General features: G+C 41.1%; 2 protein-coding genes and 1 pseudogene across 4 annotated transcripts; all 3 read right to left on the bottom strand.

Moving 5' to 3' along the window:
- Positions 1–730: 730 nt before the first annotated feature.
- Positions 731–5,234, bottom strand: LOC308076634 (polyribonucleotide 5'-hydroxyl-kinase Clp1). 2 transcript variants are annotated; one of them, XM_080417069.1, is made up of 6 exons: positions 5,128–5,234; positions 3,972–4,237; positions 3,699–3,806; positions 2,471–2,590; positions 2,096–2,233; positions 731–1,835 (listed from the first exon to the last, which is right to left on the bottom strand). In XM_080417069.1, exons 1-6 carry the CDS (start codon positions 5,192–5,194, stop codon positions 1,149–1,151), a joined length of 1,386 nt encoding a protein of 461 aa, XP_080273195.1. In that variant the 5' UTR covers positions 5,195–5,234; the 3' UTR covers positions 731–1,148. The 2 variants fall into 2 exon arrangements, with proteins under 2 accessions (XP_080273195.1, XP_080273196.1); XM_080417070.1 differs by lacking the exon at positions 5,128–5,234 and adding an exon at positions 4,650–5,090.
- A 479-nt stretch (positions 5,235–5,713) lies between these two features.
- On the bottom strand, positions 5,714–9,481 carry LOC308076094 (selenoprotein H-like; annotated as a pseudogene). The gene is made up of 5 exons (XR_013935024.1): positions 9,430–9,481; positions 7,630–7,744; positions 7,322–7,464; positions 6,306–6,425; positions 5,714–5,920 (listed from the first exon to the last, which is right to left on the bottom strand). The product of XR_013935024.1 is annotated as a selenoprotein H-like (transcript).
- Positions 9,482–10,293: 812 nt separating this feature from the next.
- Positions 10,294–13,515, bottom strand: LOC308075971 (selenoprotein H-like). Its single transcript, XM_080416019.1, has 5 exons — positions 13,470–13,515; positions 12,197–12,311; positions 11,889–12,031; positions 10,896–11,015; positions 10,294–10,516 (listed from the first exon to the last, which is right to left on the bottom strand). The coding sequence occupies exons 1-4, from the start codon at positions 13,483–13,485 to the stop codon at positions 10,909–10,911; spliced, it is 381 nt and encodes a 126-aa protein (XP_080272145.1). The 5' UTR covers positions 13,486–13,515; the 3' UTR covers positions 10,294–10,516; positions 10,896–10,908.
- Between the last annotated feature and the right edge of the window lie 3,461 nt (positions 13,516–16,976).

Here is a 16,976-nt window from a genome sequence, read left to right on the forward strand (position 1 = left end):
CAACATCAACGAGGTGTTAATAAAAATATGAACATCCGGGCTATGGGGTCGTGACCCTACCTTGGAGATAGGTGGTCCATGTAGACTGGTATAATTTTTTTTTGCAGATCTGGTCTGGGTCAAGAGCAGAACGGAAACAATATGTGCATAGGTGCACACACACACACACACACACACACACACACAAAATGACTTTAGTTGTCTGGCGCAAATGACCAGATATAGTTGTCTGGCTCTAGTCTCGACTGGATCAGTGCACTGAGCACAGTAAATAAAAAAAGTAACAGGCTCATCACAGGTACTTTATAATAAATCTATGTAAGAGAATACGAGCACTCACGGAATAGTCCTTTTATTTATATATATTAAGTAGGCATGGTATCATCACAGGTACTGCAAAGCCTGTTGACACAAGGTTAGGGCCATGGGTTGGTGTGGTCTGTGGGTGGGGACTAGAGGGGCTGCCTGCATAGACTCAAGTCCTCTGGCAGTGGGAACTCAAGACAAGAGGGTGCATAACGTCAGGGGTTTAGTTATTACCAATCTAGGAACCCATCAAGTAAAAAAAAAAGACAGTTGAGTTTAGGTTATTACTAAATTCATAAAAGGTGACAGGATATTTATTCATAACATTTAATTATGACATAACCTGGACAGCATGGAAAGCACAAAGTGGAGGAGGACAGGTGGATCTCATTTCCCAAAAAACACACAAAGGATTCATGTTTAAAATGTATCATTTATGACAAAATCAGAGCCTAAACGAACTCTAAAAGGAAATAAGAATACTTGTACAAAATACAAAAATACCCCTTGATATACAGTAATCAGCTCTACATTGTAGTTTAAAAAAATTAGGAGCAAAATGACATTTACAAGTTTCCTTCCCCACAAATTCCCATATTTAACATTTTTGTATTAAATTCAACAACTTTTTGTTCACTTTACATTGTATGGTAATAAATGGAAAAACCTACAGTCCAAACAAATCAAAATATATCAATACCATTACCAGTATATCAATATCATTATTATTCAAAATGTTACAACCCCTCATCATGAGGGGTTGTAACATTTTGAATAATAATGATGATGGAGTAATGTGATGAGGGCCTCATCACAGTATCCTCTGTGCCTTAAAATCTCCTTTATTTCAGGTCAATAAAGCGGATGTCCATGATTAGCAGAGTATGTCTTGGTAGAGGTCTGGGTGCTGGTGACAGCACGGTCATCACCTGTGCCTGAGTGTCCACATTAGTCACGACAATAAATCCACAAACCGGGCTCTCCACTATACCCCTTCTAGTTCCCTCCTCCCCTTCCTCAGCACAGCTCACGCTCAGCACATGATGCGTGAGGTCTCGCCCTGGCGTCACAGGCACCAGCTTGAGCTGCGTGTCGTCCTGAGACATCCCCAGCGGCAGACACGAGTCTGGGATGGACGGTGCCCCGATTTTGTAGATGCGGACATCTGAGAAGCGCACGTCGAAGGCATGAGGGTAGAAGGACACGCCGCGGAAGCCATAGAAATACTCACGGATCTTTTCGTCACGCGTCTCCCGCCGACACTCCTTGGTGCGCTCTACTACCCCGCCAGACTTGGGCAGGAGGACCACCCGCACAAAGTGCGGAAGGTCTCGTTTGAGCTCGTTGTAGAGCCTCTCCTGGTCAAGCACCAGCACCACGTCCACCTCGAAGGCCGAGGCACAGTGCACCAAAGCCTGATAACCGGAGCCCTTCACCCAGCCACAGGTGTTGATGATGCAGCCTCCAACACTGGCTTTCCTGTTCACCTCACAGCGCTGGGAAAACACTTCAGCCAAGCAGGATGTCAGCTACACGTGGAGCACAGACGGAGAAGAGGGAGAGAGGCATGTAACAAGAAAGGAAGAAGGACAAGGATTACATTTTTTTTAAGATCAGCGATGAGGTCAACAACAAAAAAATCTCATGGCAATTCTCTCAACAACAATTCTGGTTAAGAGAGAAGAATAATTCAAGACAGGCTACTGTACATCTATAGCACAGTGTGTTCAGAGTGCTATGGTTGGACGTGGAGTTTTATCAAAAGGTTCCGTAGTACCCTGCATCTTACCTTATTGTAAAGTTTGATGTTGGTCCCTGGGGTGGTAGAGCCAAAGTGGAATACCAGAGGAGCCTGGACTGAAAAACCCTCCTCAACATCTGCTGGACGCTCGATACACAGCGCTGACACGGTTCCTGGGACCGACACCTAAAGCATCAGAAAAACAGGAACTCTCTTAAGACTAGTAGAACCTTAATGAGGCAAAATAAATTACATTAAATGTAAATGATTACATTCTCTTCTTTCAGATTACGTTTAGGTATAAGTAGAATAATTGTGAGCTAATTTCTAGTGTTTGAAATGTAATCATCATAGATCTATTCAAAGACTATTACCTTCATATCTTAGATAATGAGCGGAAATCATTCATAGTACACTCCCTACCCCACTCTGTCCTACGTCCAGCTCCACCAGTGTTGGCCTCCTGCCAAGTCTTACAGCATAGTTTAGTAGCAACCGGCACACTGTGGACTTCCCCACATCTGTAGGCCCTACCACCATCACCTGCAACACGAAAACAATCAATACTTAACTACACTAATGAAAAACATAACATTTCTGTGGCATACATAGGTTTTGAACGTATCAAGATAAGTATTTATTGTACCTACATACAGTACATATGCCAAACACATTGTTTTGTATACACCTAATTGGTCCTTACTAATGCTCATTATAAGATGGCAACATTTCTGTCTCATTGGTGGAGTTTAGAAGCGTGCCTACCAATGACATATCATTGATTGGGATTATAAGCTAATAGAAACTACAGTTTTTCTACTACAGTTAGCATGCTGAAATAGAAGCCAGTGTTCTTGCATTAATAAATACAATTTTAGACAGTTTGAGTTTGAAATGACCAAACACGCCTACCAATTAGGTCACTGGTAAGCTGGTTTCTGAACTGTCCACTGTCCGTGGTGTTAAGTTAGTTTTAAGTTTAACATATGTCAGGCATTCACTAGCCAGTTGCGTTGGCACAACTTGGCGGTCATGTAGCTTAGTGGTTCTTCGGCACTTAACCAGAGCCACGAGGCGAACTGGTAAACAGAAGTTCACCAGTTCGCCTCGTGGCTCCGGTTGAAGTGCCGAAGATAGACGCTTCTTTATTCCTGTCCATAGGACAGTTAATTCTTTTTGAGAAGGCTTAGAAGGAACTAAATCAGTTACAGGAATAGAATCATGGATTAAAGCAAAATAAAATAAAATCTCACAATAAAATGATGTGATTTGATTTGTGAAACAGTGTGAAAGGAAAGTTGGCAAGTTGAGGCACAGTGGTTTACAAAGCAGAGGGAAAAAATACCATCAGGAGTCACCACAATATTCACCTTTCATTTTATCAAATTGGTCAGGCTCAATATGTCTGCAGAACTGCAGGGCCAGGAGCGACATATGGGATTGCGTTTTCTTACTTTACAACGCAAGTTCTTTCTGTGGTCTAGTTGTATTTACGTATTAAAGTCAAGAACAGGCAGTCATCTGAGGGCTGAAGGTTACACAACATAACACAAAACCTTTCTATTTGGTCTGAAATCGCAAAAAACTCTAGTTAAGTAATTGCCAAACCAAACAGGATCAGTCTCTCACACGCATACTGTACACAACTTACCCTAGGACCACTCTCATTGTCTCTCTCAGCCTGTTTTCTCATCTGTTCCAAAGCAGCATGTGTATTGAGGTACAGTAGCATGGGAGTGTCCTTGGATACATATGCAACCTGCGCATTGAGGGATGTATGTTGATCAGAAATAGCTTGACATAATGACAAGAAAGGAGGATTAAATTAATTGACATCCTATTCAAAGAGCCACACTGAGTTAGATATGTTATCTTAAGAGCACAAAAGGCAGTGCATTTGTACACCTCTTTCAGTTAATCTCACCTCTGTTTTACCATACAGGGACACACTGCAGCCCTGCCAGGTGAAAACTGCTATCTTGGAGCCTGGTCCGAATGTGTACTTCTTGTTCCGGTTGAGCTCTGAACCAAAGACCTCAGCCATCCCTGTGAGGAGCTCCAGTTGGACACGTTCCCCTGCCTCCACCTCAAAGCGAAGCTCCGTCTCCTTCTCCAGGTCGAACCTGGTGCCTCCTGCTCCGGGTGCCGGCACATCTTCACTGGTCTTATCTGCACCTTCTGTCGCCATGGCTGTCAATGTTAAAAGTCATAATAATGGTCAATTATTCTAGTTTCATGCTTCCATTGACATGAATAAATATTCCTGCTTTAATTTCAATGATGGGTGATGACTCACAGTTTAAGGAGTTGAGTATGAATTCCATATTAGTTATTTAACGCAGAAATTAGTCACCGATTCAAGCTGCCAGTTCACGCTCTTGTGACGACCCTCACCCACCCTGCTTGACGTTGCTGCTACTATCATGTACTATGGCTGATTGGCAGGGTGGAGTCTGAGGGATCATCTGGTAGATTGGGGCACACCTGCGCTTGATGTGTCTAGGCTATAAATACATGTGCCTCACCTCATAGACTATCTGTCTCTTTGGTTTACACCTCATCACGTTCACCTCCGCTCCACCCATATGTTGTTGACACTCACCTTTATTGCCTGATCCTGTAGTTATGTTCCTTTATGTATGACTTACTTCTAAGACGTTATCAGTTCAATTGTGCATGAGTCTCCCCTTTGTTACAAATGTGAGCCAGTTGTCTTCATTTTACAATATAACGTTACGTTAAGTCAGTACGTCAACATCAGTCCTCCTGAGGGATGAGTTAGGACCATAGAGGTATACTATGGGTTAGGACTATTTCAGTTGAATCGGGTTAAAGGGCCATTCACATTGAGCACTACCTATAAAATAGTTTTAAAATTTGATTTAATTCAAGTGGATGGCAGTGTTCACTAAAAGCACTTCAGAATCAATCAGAATCAACTGTGAAAGCGCACGCCATAGCAGACTAGCAGCTAACGTTAATAGCTTCGAAGCTCGTCTCTGATCGGTCACAAAGCTCTATACGTGGATATGCAAATCTCGTAAGACAATAGATGTTAATTATTAAAGCGAGCTACTTACAAAGTAAGCAGGAAGCCTTATTTGTAGGAGAAAAGTTCAAATTACGAAGCGCTGGATGAATTTTCATGTAAATGAGCGACCATGTTTGTTTCGTTGCGTCGGTTGCATCCCACCACCAGTCGCACGAAGATGATGTCATAACCTCATGGAAATTGGTGTGATGTGACTTTTCTACTTCTATCCCCTTAAAAAAACGTATTTATTTAGTTAAAGGTGAAATGTAATGTTAAAATTAACGTTGGATAGCAGTCCCGTAGTTAGTAATCATCTTTATTCAATAACAGGGGTCTCCCAAGCTCTATAATGGGTGTGACATTACATACACATCTCCCCATCTCTCCAACTCCTAGTACAGTGGTTCTCAAACTTTTTAATTTAAAAGGACCCCCAGTTTATATGCATTGGGCCACAGACCCCCATTTGTCTATCAATCTATACTATAAAATATAAAACTCAAGAGTGTACAAAATACAAAAATTAGCATACAAATTTGTAACTGGAACACTATAGAAGTTGATAAATATGTACTCTTAGGAAACAACTTAGTATGAAAAAAATTAAAATAAAACAAAGAAGTCATGTAAAGAATAACTTTATTTAAACTTAAACAAAAACTACAGGGTTGTGCCATTGAGAAGTGATGAGATGATTCATCGATGCACCACTAGATGTCACCATGTATCCAGATCTTGTGGTCCTTGGAGCTTAGGCCATCAGAAGATCAACTGGGATAATACCCATTGGTCAATCCTCATCATTTTGCTTCCAACAGCCACAAAGTCTGGCTGGAGGGCTGTACCAAATTAGAGAAACATTCATAGTAGATGGTAAATGCTCTACCAAAAACATAAATCATCAGGCATTCTTAACAAAGAGATTGCTTTTTGCAGAGGACATGAATGGGCACAAATGGTGCAAATTGCTAGCTTTACAAAATATGAGGTAATAATGTTTTTGATTCTATTTAGACAAAATTCTGTTCCCAGTTATGCAATTGAAACCAAGTAATATTCAGTGTATACTAGTGTTTTGGGAGAAGAAGGGGAAAGTCTCTTGTTGTCTACTCAAGTGGAAAAATTGTTCTACTATGAGATCTTTGAATATTGCCAATATGTTCTACCCTTTGTGTTTATCAATCATCATATATACAAAAGCGAGCAAACATCCAATTGACGAACCATCACTGGGTGTCTATACAGCCTTCAATGCCTCCTCCAGAGCAGTAGCCACATCATCAGGCGCAGGGAACTTCAGCCTGGCAGGTGGACCCTTCTTTATTCCTGTCCATAGAGTTATTTCTTTTCGAGAAGGGTTAGAAGGAACTAAGTCAGTAACAGGAATAGATGCATGGATTACAGCAAAATAAAATCTCACGACCATGTTTACAAAGCAGAGGGAAAAAATACCATCAGGAGTCACCACAATATTCACCTCCTTAATTTCATTCACCTATGAAATTAGTCAGGCTCAATATGTCTGCAGGACTGCAGGGCCAATGTCGGTAGCCAGTGCCACTGGCTAGACTACTGTAAGAGGTGCGTATATTTTCTTCTCGGATGCACGCCTGCACGGTTCGGTTCCACTCAAGTTATAAAATCTACCCATAATTAAAGCTATAACGATGTAGCTATTTTATTTAGTATAGCAGTCTCAGTCGGTATGTGTGTACGCAAGTGTTTGTTCAGTGCGCGCACAAGCTTTTGTACAGCGAGTGTATGTTGTTAAGATTCGTGAGTCGTGAAGGAAGGGGGTCACGAGCCATGGCCAAGTCTTTTTGCGGGTTCTCCAGCCAAAAAGGTTGAGAACCACTGAACTACTTGACAAAAATCCTTATTTTCTGAAGTATGGAAAGTGTTGGGGGGTGGGGCAGGCATACATTTTACATGAAATGTATAACACATTTGTTTATGAGAATGGAATATTTATAGCAGACATACATTTCCTCCAGGATATTTATTTTCAGAGTTTAAAATTGTCTATTGTCCAAACCAAAGTAGGCTATGAAAACAATAAAGAAAAGGTTAACTGTAGCACACTGACAAAAATTGACATAATGATCGTAGCTGTATAACCTGTAAGGGCAATTACTGTAAATATTAAATATTAAGCTAGAAAGGTCCAAAAGCATTACTATCAACAAGGGGATTTTGAGGAGTGAAGTGAAACAAGACAAATAATTCCCCCTCCTCCTTACCTTTCCCTCCGTCCATCAGAGTGATCTCAAAGCTTTTCCTGCGAGGTTTCTCTGGGTTTAAGATCACTTTCAGCTCAGGGTGGACAGCCAGGAGGGCCCCTTTCACCCCCTCGGCATTACGCCCATACACATATCAGCTCTTGCTGCAAGGACAAACAACAGGTCAACAGTCAGGTAGACATATTCATTATGAAGATCGTTATTGTGTGAAAATGACACATGATGGATTTTACAGAGGTTTATGGCATGCAGTATGACTGGCAAATATTGTCGGTAGATTTGATAACAAAATACAAAGTAAGACTCACCAGTGTTCAATAACCACTCTCTGGCCTTCAGAGTCATCCTCAGTCACTTCATCTTTCCCCCTTTTCTCCTCTTCAACCACTTTCTCCTCCGCCTTGCGCTTCACTCCACGACGACCTAACCAACACACATTGAAGTTGTAGTGCCCTATGGTTAGATCTTTGATGCATAAGGTAGACATAAGAGTAACACAAACACTGATCTAACAAAAGGAACATTTACAAACGGAGGTCTATCGATGTAAAAAACAAACAAAATAAAAACAATGTGAAATAACAAAGTTGAGGATTACCATTATCATTACTTGAGTCGAGTGAGATGATTGAGTTATATGATTTAATCAACCATTAGCCAAAAATGGGATGGGGGTATAACTCAGATTAGTATCGTTATTATTATTGCATAGAAAAATATATAAAATAAACAAAATATATACAGACTGTAATACCAGGGGGTTGGTAATACAGAATGTAAACATCAAGATCAGTACAATGTGTTGTTGCAAAGCTCCATGATTTTGGATATGTTGCACAATTTGCATGAAAAAAGTCTTACCTAAAAAGTTTATTTTTATTCTTTAATTTATCTTGTTTTCGTTCTTACCCACCCCGTGTTTCATTCTTGCTACTGTTTCTGCTATGACACCAGAATTTCCCATAATCTTATCTAGACAATAATTTATATTATTTTTGGGGGGAAATAGGCATTAGGTAACCTCGCGTCACCAGTCTTTCCACCTAGGCATTAGGTAATATACTAGCTCCATAAAGAACCTCTCACTCCGCTATACAGCTCCGAGATGAGGTTCTATGTCGTTCTCATCCAGAATCGGTGGAACGTCCGCCAAGGCTCCGCTGTTTACCCTTTTGTATACATCGTATCCCAAAACTAATGGTAGATTCCAAACCACACGGATGTTTAAGGTTTGGTTCGGAGCATAATATGTTAGGTCCGGAGCGAAACTACCCGTTTAAATCGCTTATTTAGTCAGCCTGTGGCCATGTTTCCCATTCAACCCGGAAAACCCCCCTACGTCCGCTGCCAGTACTGCTCCCGGTTTGGCTACAATGGGAAAAATGGCCATAGGCTGACTAAATAAGCGATTTAAACGGGTAGTTTCGCTCCGGACCTAAAATATTATGCTCCGAACCAATTCTTAAACATCCGTGTGGTTTTGAATCTACCATTAGTTTTGGGATACGATGTATACAAAAGGGTAAACAGCGGAGCCTTGGCGGACGTTCCACCGATTCTGGATGAGAACGACATAGAACCTAATCTCGGAGCTGTATAGCGGAGTGAGAGGTTCTTTATGGAGCTAGTAATATACTAGGTCTTGTGACACATTTTGGTTACTATCACCATTGCATCCATCCATGTGCAGTGCACTTTTCCATAACAGATTTGCTAGAACCCCCATTTCATAGAAACTCAGTATTCTTTCAGTATTCATGTTTTCGAGTCATGTTACAACCCCAGGTATCTTTATGCGAATAGTTATTTCATCGTGTGGAGTGATTTTCTGTGGGAGTCAGACGACAAAGACGAAATATGTAATGTGTTTTGTACATTGGAGTACAGGCAACACATTGTCAATTTGAACGTTTCAAGCCACATGCAGGCAACTGCACACTTGATTATGTAGTATAGGGACCCGAATTATACTTTAGTACCCGGACCTGGCTTCATTATTTGATTACTTCCTGGGAAATGTGCAACTAAAAGAATGTCTTCAGCACCTTATATGTCAGAGATAACAAACTATTTGTTTCTTAAATATACAGTATATTCCATTCACTTACCTCCTCCGGACGCCATTGATGATGTTGTTACAAAACTTTAGCGCGCTTGCGGACTATACCAAAACTGGGATGGAAAGAGGGAGGCAGACGAAACCATTCTTGATTGTGGCTTTTTCCCCATTTCATAATAGCCTACTTTGGGTCAGTAATCAGTAAATAACTGAATAAACGTAAAAAGCGAGTGAGTTGCGGTTTTTTTTCACTCACAATTGCAACTTTATAGACATAATACAGCTCACAAACCTTGAGGGTTTTCCCTCTCCTGTCCAGTGTGCTGTACTGTGAGCACCTAAAACCTTGGGCACCTCAACGATAAATTCACTTTTTTCCCCAAATGTAAAAATTAAAAAAAATGAAAAAAGTATGCTTTGGAAAATTATTGGAAATAATGTAAAGTATATATGATTTGAACATGCATGGTATATGACATATCATTATCAGACAGTGATAAGTGAAGTTTATTAGTGGTCAACTTTGCTGATGACAGGACAGTGATATAGGCTTGATCACAATTAGTCAGGATAGCATAGCAGTCCCTTAGTTAGTAATCATCTTTATTCAATAACAGGGAGCTCTATAATGGGTGTGACATTACATACATATCTCCCCATCTCCTAGTACAGTGGTTCTCAAACTTTTTAATTTAAAAGGACCCCCAGTTTGATATGCATTGGGCCACAGACCCCCATTTGATAAAAATGTCTATCTCTTGGGCCGCAATCTATACTATAAAATATAAAACTCAAGAGTGTACAAAATACAAAAATTAGCATACAAATTTGTAACTGGAACACTATAAAATAGAAGTTGATAAATAGGTACTCTTAGGAAACAACTTGGTATGAAAAAACAAAAACAAAGAAGTCATGTAAAGAATAACTTTATTTAAAACAGAACTTAAACAAAAACTACAGGGTTGTGTCATTGAGAAGTGATGAGATGATTCATCGATGCACCACTAGATGTCACCATGTATCCAGATCTTGTGGTCCTTGGAGCTTAGGCCATCAGAAGATCAACTGGGATAATACCCATTGGTCAATCCTCATCATTTTGCTTCCAACAGCCACAAAGTCTGGATGGAGGGCTGTACCAAATTAGAGAAACATTCATAGTAGATGGTAAATGCTCTACCAAAAACATAAATCATCAGGCTTAACAAAGAGATGGCTTTTTGCAGAGCAAATGGATGGGCACAAATGGTGCAAATTGCTAGCTTTACAAAATATGAGGTAATAATGTTTTTGATTTTATTTAAGCAAAATTCTGTTCCCAGTTATGCAATTGAAACCAAGTAATATTCAGTATACTAGTGTTTTGGGAGAAGAAGGGGAAAAAGTCTCTTGTTGTCTACTCAAGTGGAAATATTGTTCTACTATGAGATCTTTGAATATTGCCAATATGTTCTACCCTTTGTGTTTATCAATCATCATATACAAAAGCAAGCAAACATCCAATTGACGAACCATCACTGGGTGTCTATACAGCCTTCAATGCCTCCTCCAGAGCAGTAGCCACATCATCAGGCACAGGGAACTTCAGCTTGCGAGGTGGACCCTTCTTTATTCCTGTCCATAGAGTTATTTCTTTTTGAGAAGGGTTAGAAGGAACTAAGTAAGTAACAGGAATAGACTCATGGATTAAAGCAAAATAAAATCTCACGACCATGTTTACAAAGCAGAGGGAAAAAATACCATCAGGAGTCACCACAATATTCACCTCCCATTCTATGAAATTGGTCAGGCTCAATATGTCTGCAGAACTGCAGGGCCAACGTCGGTAGCCAGTGCCACTGGCTAGACTACTGTAAGAGGTGCGTATATTTTCTTCTCGGATGCACGCCTGCACGGTTCGGTTCCACTCAAGTTATAAAATCTACCCATAATTAAAGCTATAACGATGAAGCTATTTTATTTAGTATAGCAGTCTCAGTCGGTATGTGTGTACGCAAGTGTTTGTTCAGTGCGCGCACGAGCTTTTGTACAGCGCGTGTATGTTGTTAAGATTTGTGAGTCGTGAAGGAAGGGGGTCACGAGCCATGGCCAAGTCTTTTTGCGGGTTCTCCAGCCAAAAAGGTTGAGAACCACTGAACTACTTGACAAAAATCCTTATTTTCTGAAGTATGGAAAGTGTTGGGGGGTGGGGCAGGCATACATTTTACATGAAATGTATAACACATTTGTTTATGAGAATGGCATATTTATATCCTCCAGGATATTTATTTTCAGAGTTTAAAATTGTCTATTGTCCAAACCAAAGTAGGCTATGAAAACAATAAAGAAAAGGTTAACTGTAGCACACTGACAAAAATTGACATAATGATCTTAGCTGTATAACTTGTAAGGGCAATTACTGTAAATATTAAATATTAAGCTAGAAAGGTTCAAAAGCATTACTATCAACAAGGGGATTTTGAGGAGTGAAGTGAAATAAGACAAATCATTCCCCCTCCTCCTTACCTTTCCCTCCGTCCATCAGAGTGATCTCAAAGCTGTTCCTGCGAGGTTTCTCTGGGTTTAAGATCACTTTCAGCTCAGGGTGGACAGCCAGGAGGGCCCCTTTCACCCCCTCGGCATTACGCCCATACACCCGTCAGCTCTTGCTGCAAGGACAAACAACAGGTCAACAGTCAGGTAGACACATTCATTATGAAGATCGTTATTGTGTGAAAATGACACATGATGGATTTTACAGAGGTTTATGGCATACAGTATGACTGGCAAATATTGTCGGTAGATTTGATAACAAAATACAAAGTAAGACTCACCAGTGTTCAATGACCACTCTCTGGCCTTCAGAGTCATCCTCAGTCACTTCATCTTTCCCCCTTTTCTCCTCTTCAACCACTTTCTCCTCCGCCTTGCGCTTCACTCCACGACGACCTAACCAACACACATTGAAGTTGTAGTGCCCTATGGTTAGATCTTTGATGCATAAGGTAGACATAAGAGTAACACAAACACTGATCTAACAAAAGGAACATTTACAAACGGAAGTCTATCAATGTAAAAAAAAGAAAAAAGAAAAAAAGAAAAAAAAAGTGAAATAACAAAGTTGAGGATTACCATTATCATTACTTGAGTCGAGTGAGATGATTGAGTTATATGATTTAATCAACCATTAGCCAATGGGATGAGGGTATAACTCAGATTAGTATCGTTATTATTATTGAATAGAAAAATATATAAAATAAACAAAATATATACAGACTGTAATACAGAATGTAAACATCAAGATCAGTACAATGTGTTGCAAAGCTCTATAATTTTGGATATGTTGCACAATTTGCATGAAAAAAGTCTTACCTAAAAAGTGTATTTTTATTCTTATTTATCTTGTTTCGTTCTAACCTATTACCCACCCTGTGTTTCATTCTTGCTACTGTTTCTGCTATGACACCAGAATTTCCCATTATCTTATCTAGACAATAACTTATATATTATTTTTGGGGGGAAATAGGCATTAGGTAATATACTAGGTCTTGTGACACATTTTGGTTACTATATCACCATTGCATCCATCCATGTGCAGTGCACTCCTCCATAACAGATTTGCTAGAACCTCCATTTCATAGAAACTCAGTATTATTTCAGTATCTTTAACGAACTTGCTTCTGTGTGGTCAATAAACCTTCAACTTCTCGAATTATAATGTTTTCAAACCTTGCTATGTTTTCAAACCTTGCTGTGTTTTCGAGTCATGTTACAACCCCAGGTATCTTTATGCAAATAGTTATTTCATCGTCGAGTGGTTCACCGCGGTTGATTTTCTGTGGGTGTCAGACGACAAAGGCGAACTATATGTGTTTTGTACATTGGAGTAGACCAGGCAACACATTGTCAAATTGAACGTTTCAACACATGCAGGCAACTGCACACTTGAAAACATGATTATGTAGATATACAAAACCGTCGCTTCATTATTTCATTACTTCCTGGGAACTCTGCAACTAAAAGAATGTCTTCAGCACCTTATATGTCTCCAGAGATAACATAAACTATTTGTTTCTTAAATATACAGTATATATTCCATTCACCTACCTCCTCCGGACGCCATTGATGATGTTGTTACAAAAATTTAGCGCGCTTGTGGACTATACCAAAACTGGGATGGAAGGAGGGGAGGCAGACGAAACCATTCTTGATTGTGGCTTTTTTTCAGTAAATCAGTAAAGAACTGAATAAACGTATTAAGACCTGAGTGAGTTGCGGTTTTTTTCCCACTCACAATTGCAACTTTATAGGCATAATACAGCTCACACATCGTGAGGGTTTTTCCTGTACTGTGGGCACCTAAAACCTTGGGCACCTCAACGATAAACTCACTTTTTTTCCCAGATGTAAAAAAAAAAAAATGCTTTGGAAAATTATTGGAAATAATGTAAAGTATATATGATTTGAACATGCATGGTATATGACATAAGACAGTGATAAGTGACAAGTTTATTAGTGGTCAACTTTGCTGATGACAAGACATATAGGCTTGATCACAATTAGTCTGTAATTGTGATCAAGCCTATCTCTGTCGTGTCTCATCTGTAAATTACAGATGAGACACGACTACAGAGAGGTGGAGAACCTGACACAATGGTGCCAGAAGAACAACCAACAAAACCAAAGATCTTATATTAAGGACTATCAGAGAGCACACCCCATCCACACAGAATGTGCTGCAATGGAGAGAGTCAGTGAGTTAACATTTCTGAGATTGCATATAAAGAAAACGTGAAAAAGGTGGCCTCTATTTTCACAAGCGACTGAAGAAGTTTGTCATGGGCCCCAAGGTCTTGCAAGCCTTCTACAGAGGTACCACTCAGAGCACACTGACTGGCTGCATCACTGCCCGGTAAGGGTCATGTGGCCAGCCAAGCACATCAGCTGATGTGATCTAGCCTGGAAACCAGACGAATCTGCCAGTGCAAAAAAGAAAAAAAGCCCTCTGCAGATTAGTCTGGCCCCGCTCGGTTGTGATTGGATTTCGCTGGCCCCGAAGTTGTGGGGCACCAATCAGGGCCCAGTATGCAAATACACGGCGCGTTTATCACCAGAGGCATTTTTGTATCCGCCCCTTGGAAATGCAGGTTCCACACAGAGATTCCAGGCTAGATCTTCCCTCAATCCAAGACGTATGCCACATGAAAAGTGTCTCCATGCCAAGGACTACTCCAAATAATGTCGGCCAATTAAATACTGTCACTGCGCTACAAGTTTTGGTTGGATGAGTGCATCATCGAATTGGATCTACAGCTATCTAGCTGTAGTGGATATTCAAAGGGTCTCCATATGGGCTCAGTGACAAAAGCTCTTCAGCGTCGCCATGACAAGAGAGCCAAATTTGTCAGCATCCCACAATGGGCACAGTCTGTGTGCTCATTCACGTCAACAGCCCAACTGAGCACGATATATCAGCCAGCTGGGTTTTACGTCACAGATTACCATCCAGCAGTCAGTACCAGGCTGTTCAGACATGGGTGCGACTGCTGCAGCAACCAGAAAGGCCCTACCCAATACGTACCGACCTAAAAAAAGGATCAGAAACGGGGTAGTGAGTACCAGTGTGTGGGAGAGGACTTTGCCTTGGGGGCATGGGTGGAGAAGGAGAGACCCTCCACACTTGGCAACCCCAACATTTGGGCACCAGAAGCGAGGGCCGCCTCAGCATCCCGGAAATTTGTGCAGGGTGAGTGGGTTACCTTCCCCAGTAACCTCTCAGTTTGGGGGCTGTGTGTAGCATCCTTGGCTGATAGTTGCTGGGAATCTCTTTTATGTTTTATCGTCTTTTGTTAAGTTGTTATTGGTTGAATGTGTTGAGGTATTTATGTGTTATGTCAGCATGTGCATTCTGCTGGTTCACTTACACATTTCAGTGGAATACAAAATGCAAGAAAGTTTGGATACTGTAGGTAATCACACCCTACTTAAAAGAATACTTTTACATGCCTTATGACCAAATGGCTCAGGCAAGGTTTTGTTACATATTTGTAGTTATGAAACTAGGTCACATCCAGAGAGACAAAATCTAATAATGCCACATGGTGGCCTTTCCAGAGCCACTGGAGCCGTACTTTGTCTCAGATGTGCGTCATTCTTCCCAGCTAAAGCCTAGACACACTTTGGGAGACATTTTCCCGTAGCAGTTTTGCTTACATAGATCCTCTATGTAAGCAGAAGAACAGAGGGCCAGAGCCACAGGGTTGGCCAATCAGGAGGCCTTCAGTATATGTGATGCTGTGTTGTTTTCCTCGGTTATTTGCATAGATTCTATAACCCGGGCTTACAAGTAATTTCTGGGGGGGTGGGGGGGCATGACAGCTTAACAGAAGAATGTGTTTGAGTGCTCTTTTTTTTTAAGAGCAAATATTTCTAATAATTTGCAGTACACGAAATCCCACTCCCAATTGGCCTTGCAGTCATATTTACAATAGGTAGAATAAATAGACTGAGAATGTCACCACTTCCGTTTCTGCAAAGGAACAAGGGGCTATACCTCTAAGAGCGAAGCGGTGTGACTGATTCATGAGCATTCGTTTTATTCTCTCCGCCTTGGCCACACAATCACCTCTTTCATGTCTGTTGGTCTCTGTCTCTTTCTGAATCACAGACAGACAAAACCAGTGTGGATACCACCCAGTTGTACACACACACAAACACACACACACACACACACACACACACACACACACACACACACACACACACACACACACACACACACACACACACACACACACACACACACACACACACACACACACACACACACACACACACACACACACACACACACACACACGCGCGCGTGAACGTGCGAGCGCGCGCGCGCGCGCGCGCGCGCGCGCTCGCACGTTCACATACACACACAAGCACGCACATTCACACACGCGTGACTCTTTAAACACCCGCCCTCTCCCTCACATCTCTCAAGACCCAATCTGTCTGCAGTCTGCTGTGTTGTATTTTTAGACGAGTAAATCCGAATATGGGCACCTCGACCACCAGGCAGACGTACCCTCTTCATCCTTCATCTTCCTGTGTTTTTAGAATGGACTCGGGAGATTCCTGCCACCTGCTTCCTCCTTGCTTCACCATCCTCCTCCTGTGATTAACTATGCACATGCATGCCTGCAAGTACTCACGCCTGCACACACGTGAATATGTGGCGAACCAAACACACACGGTGTGTCACACACACATGTTAATTGAACTGATTAAAAAAATAAAATAAAAAAGATTAGCTCTATTTTCCTGTGCAGGATGAACCTATCTGAGGCACAGAAGGAGAAAATTATTGCATTTATACTGTACATCAGGCTTCTGGTCTGTGTGTTTGTCTACTAATACTAGTGCACACATGCATGCATGCATGCTTGCCAGAGAATATTTGGAAAAAATATCTCCATCTGGCTCTCCCTCGCTCCCCCTCACTCCTCCTCTTGGTCAGTCATCAGGGGCAGAAGTTCTTTGGCCTGCAGACTCATATTACACCATGCTGGACAATGAGAATGGTCATTGCATCTGTGCTGAAAAGACATTAATTAGATAGGAACG

Source organism: Gymnoscopelus braueri (genome assembly GCF_963280865.1).
Source record: "Gymnoscopelus braueri genome assembly, chromosome: 20".
In the NCBI taxonomy this organism is placed as follows: Eukaryota; Metazoa; Chordata; class Actinopteri; order Myctophiformes; family Myctophidae; genus Gymnoscopelus; species Gymnoscopelus braueri.

Bases quoted from the DNA above. Each gene is read 5' to 3' on its own strand.
- LOC308076634 (XM_080417069.1), bottom strand. From the start codon at position 5,194: ATGAAAATTCATCCAGCGCTTCGTAATTTGAACTTTTCTCCTACAAAT. The intron at 4,238-5,127 runs GTAAGTAGCTCG...TAACATTGACAG, and splicing joins TAAGGCTTCCTGCTTACTTT to CCATGGCGACAGAAGGTGCA. The intron at 3,807-3,971 runs GTGAGATTAACT...CTCAATGCGCAG, and splicing joins CCCTGTATGGTAAAACAGAG to GTTGCATATGTATCCAAGGA.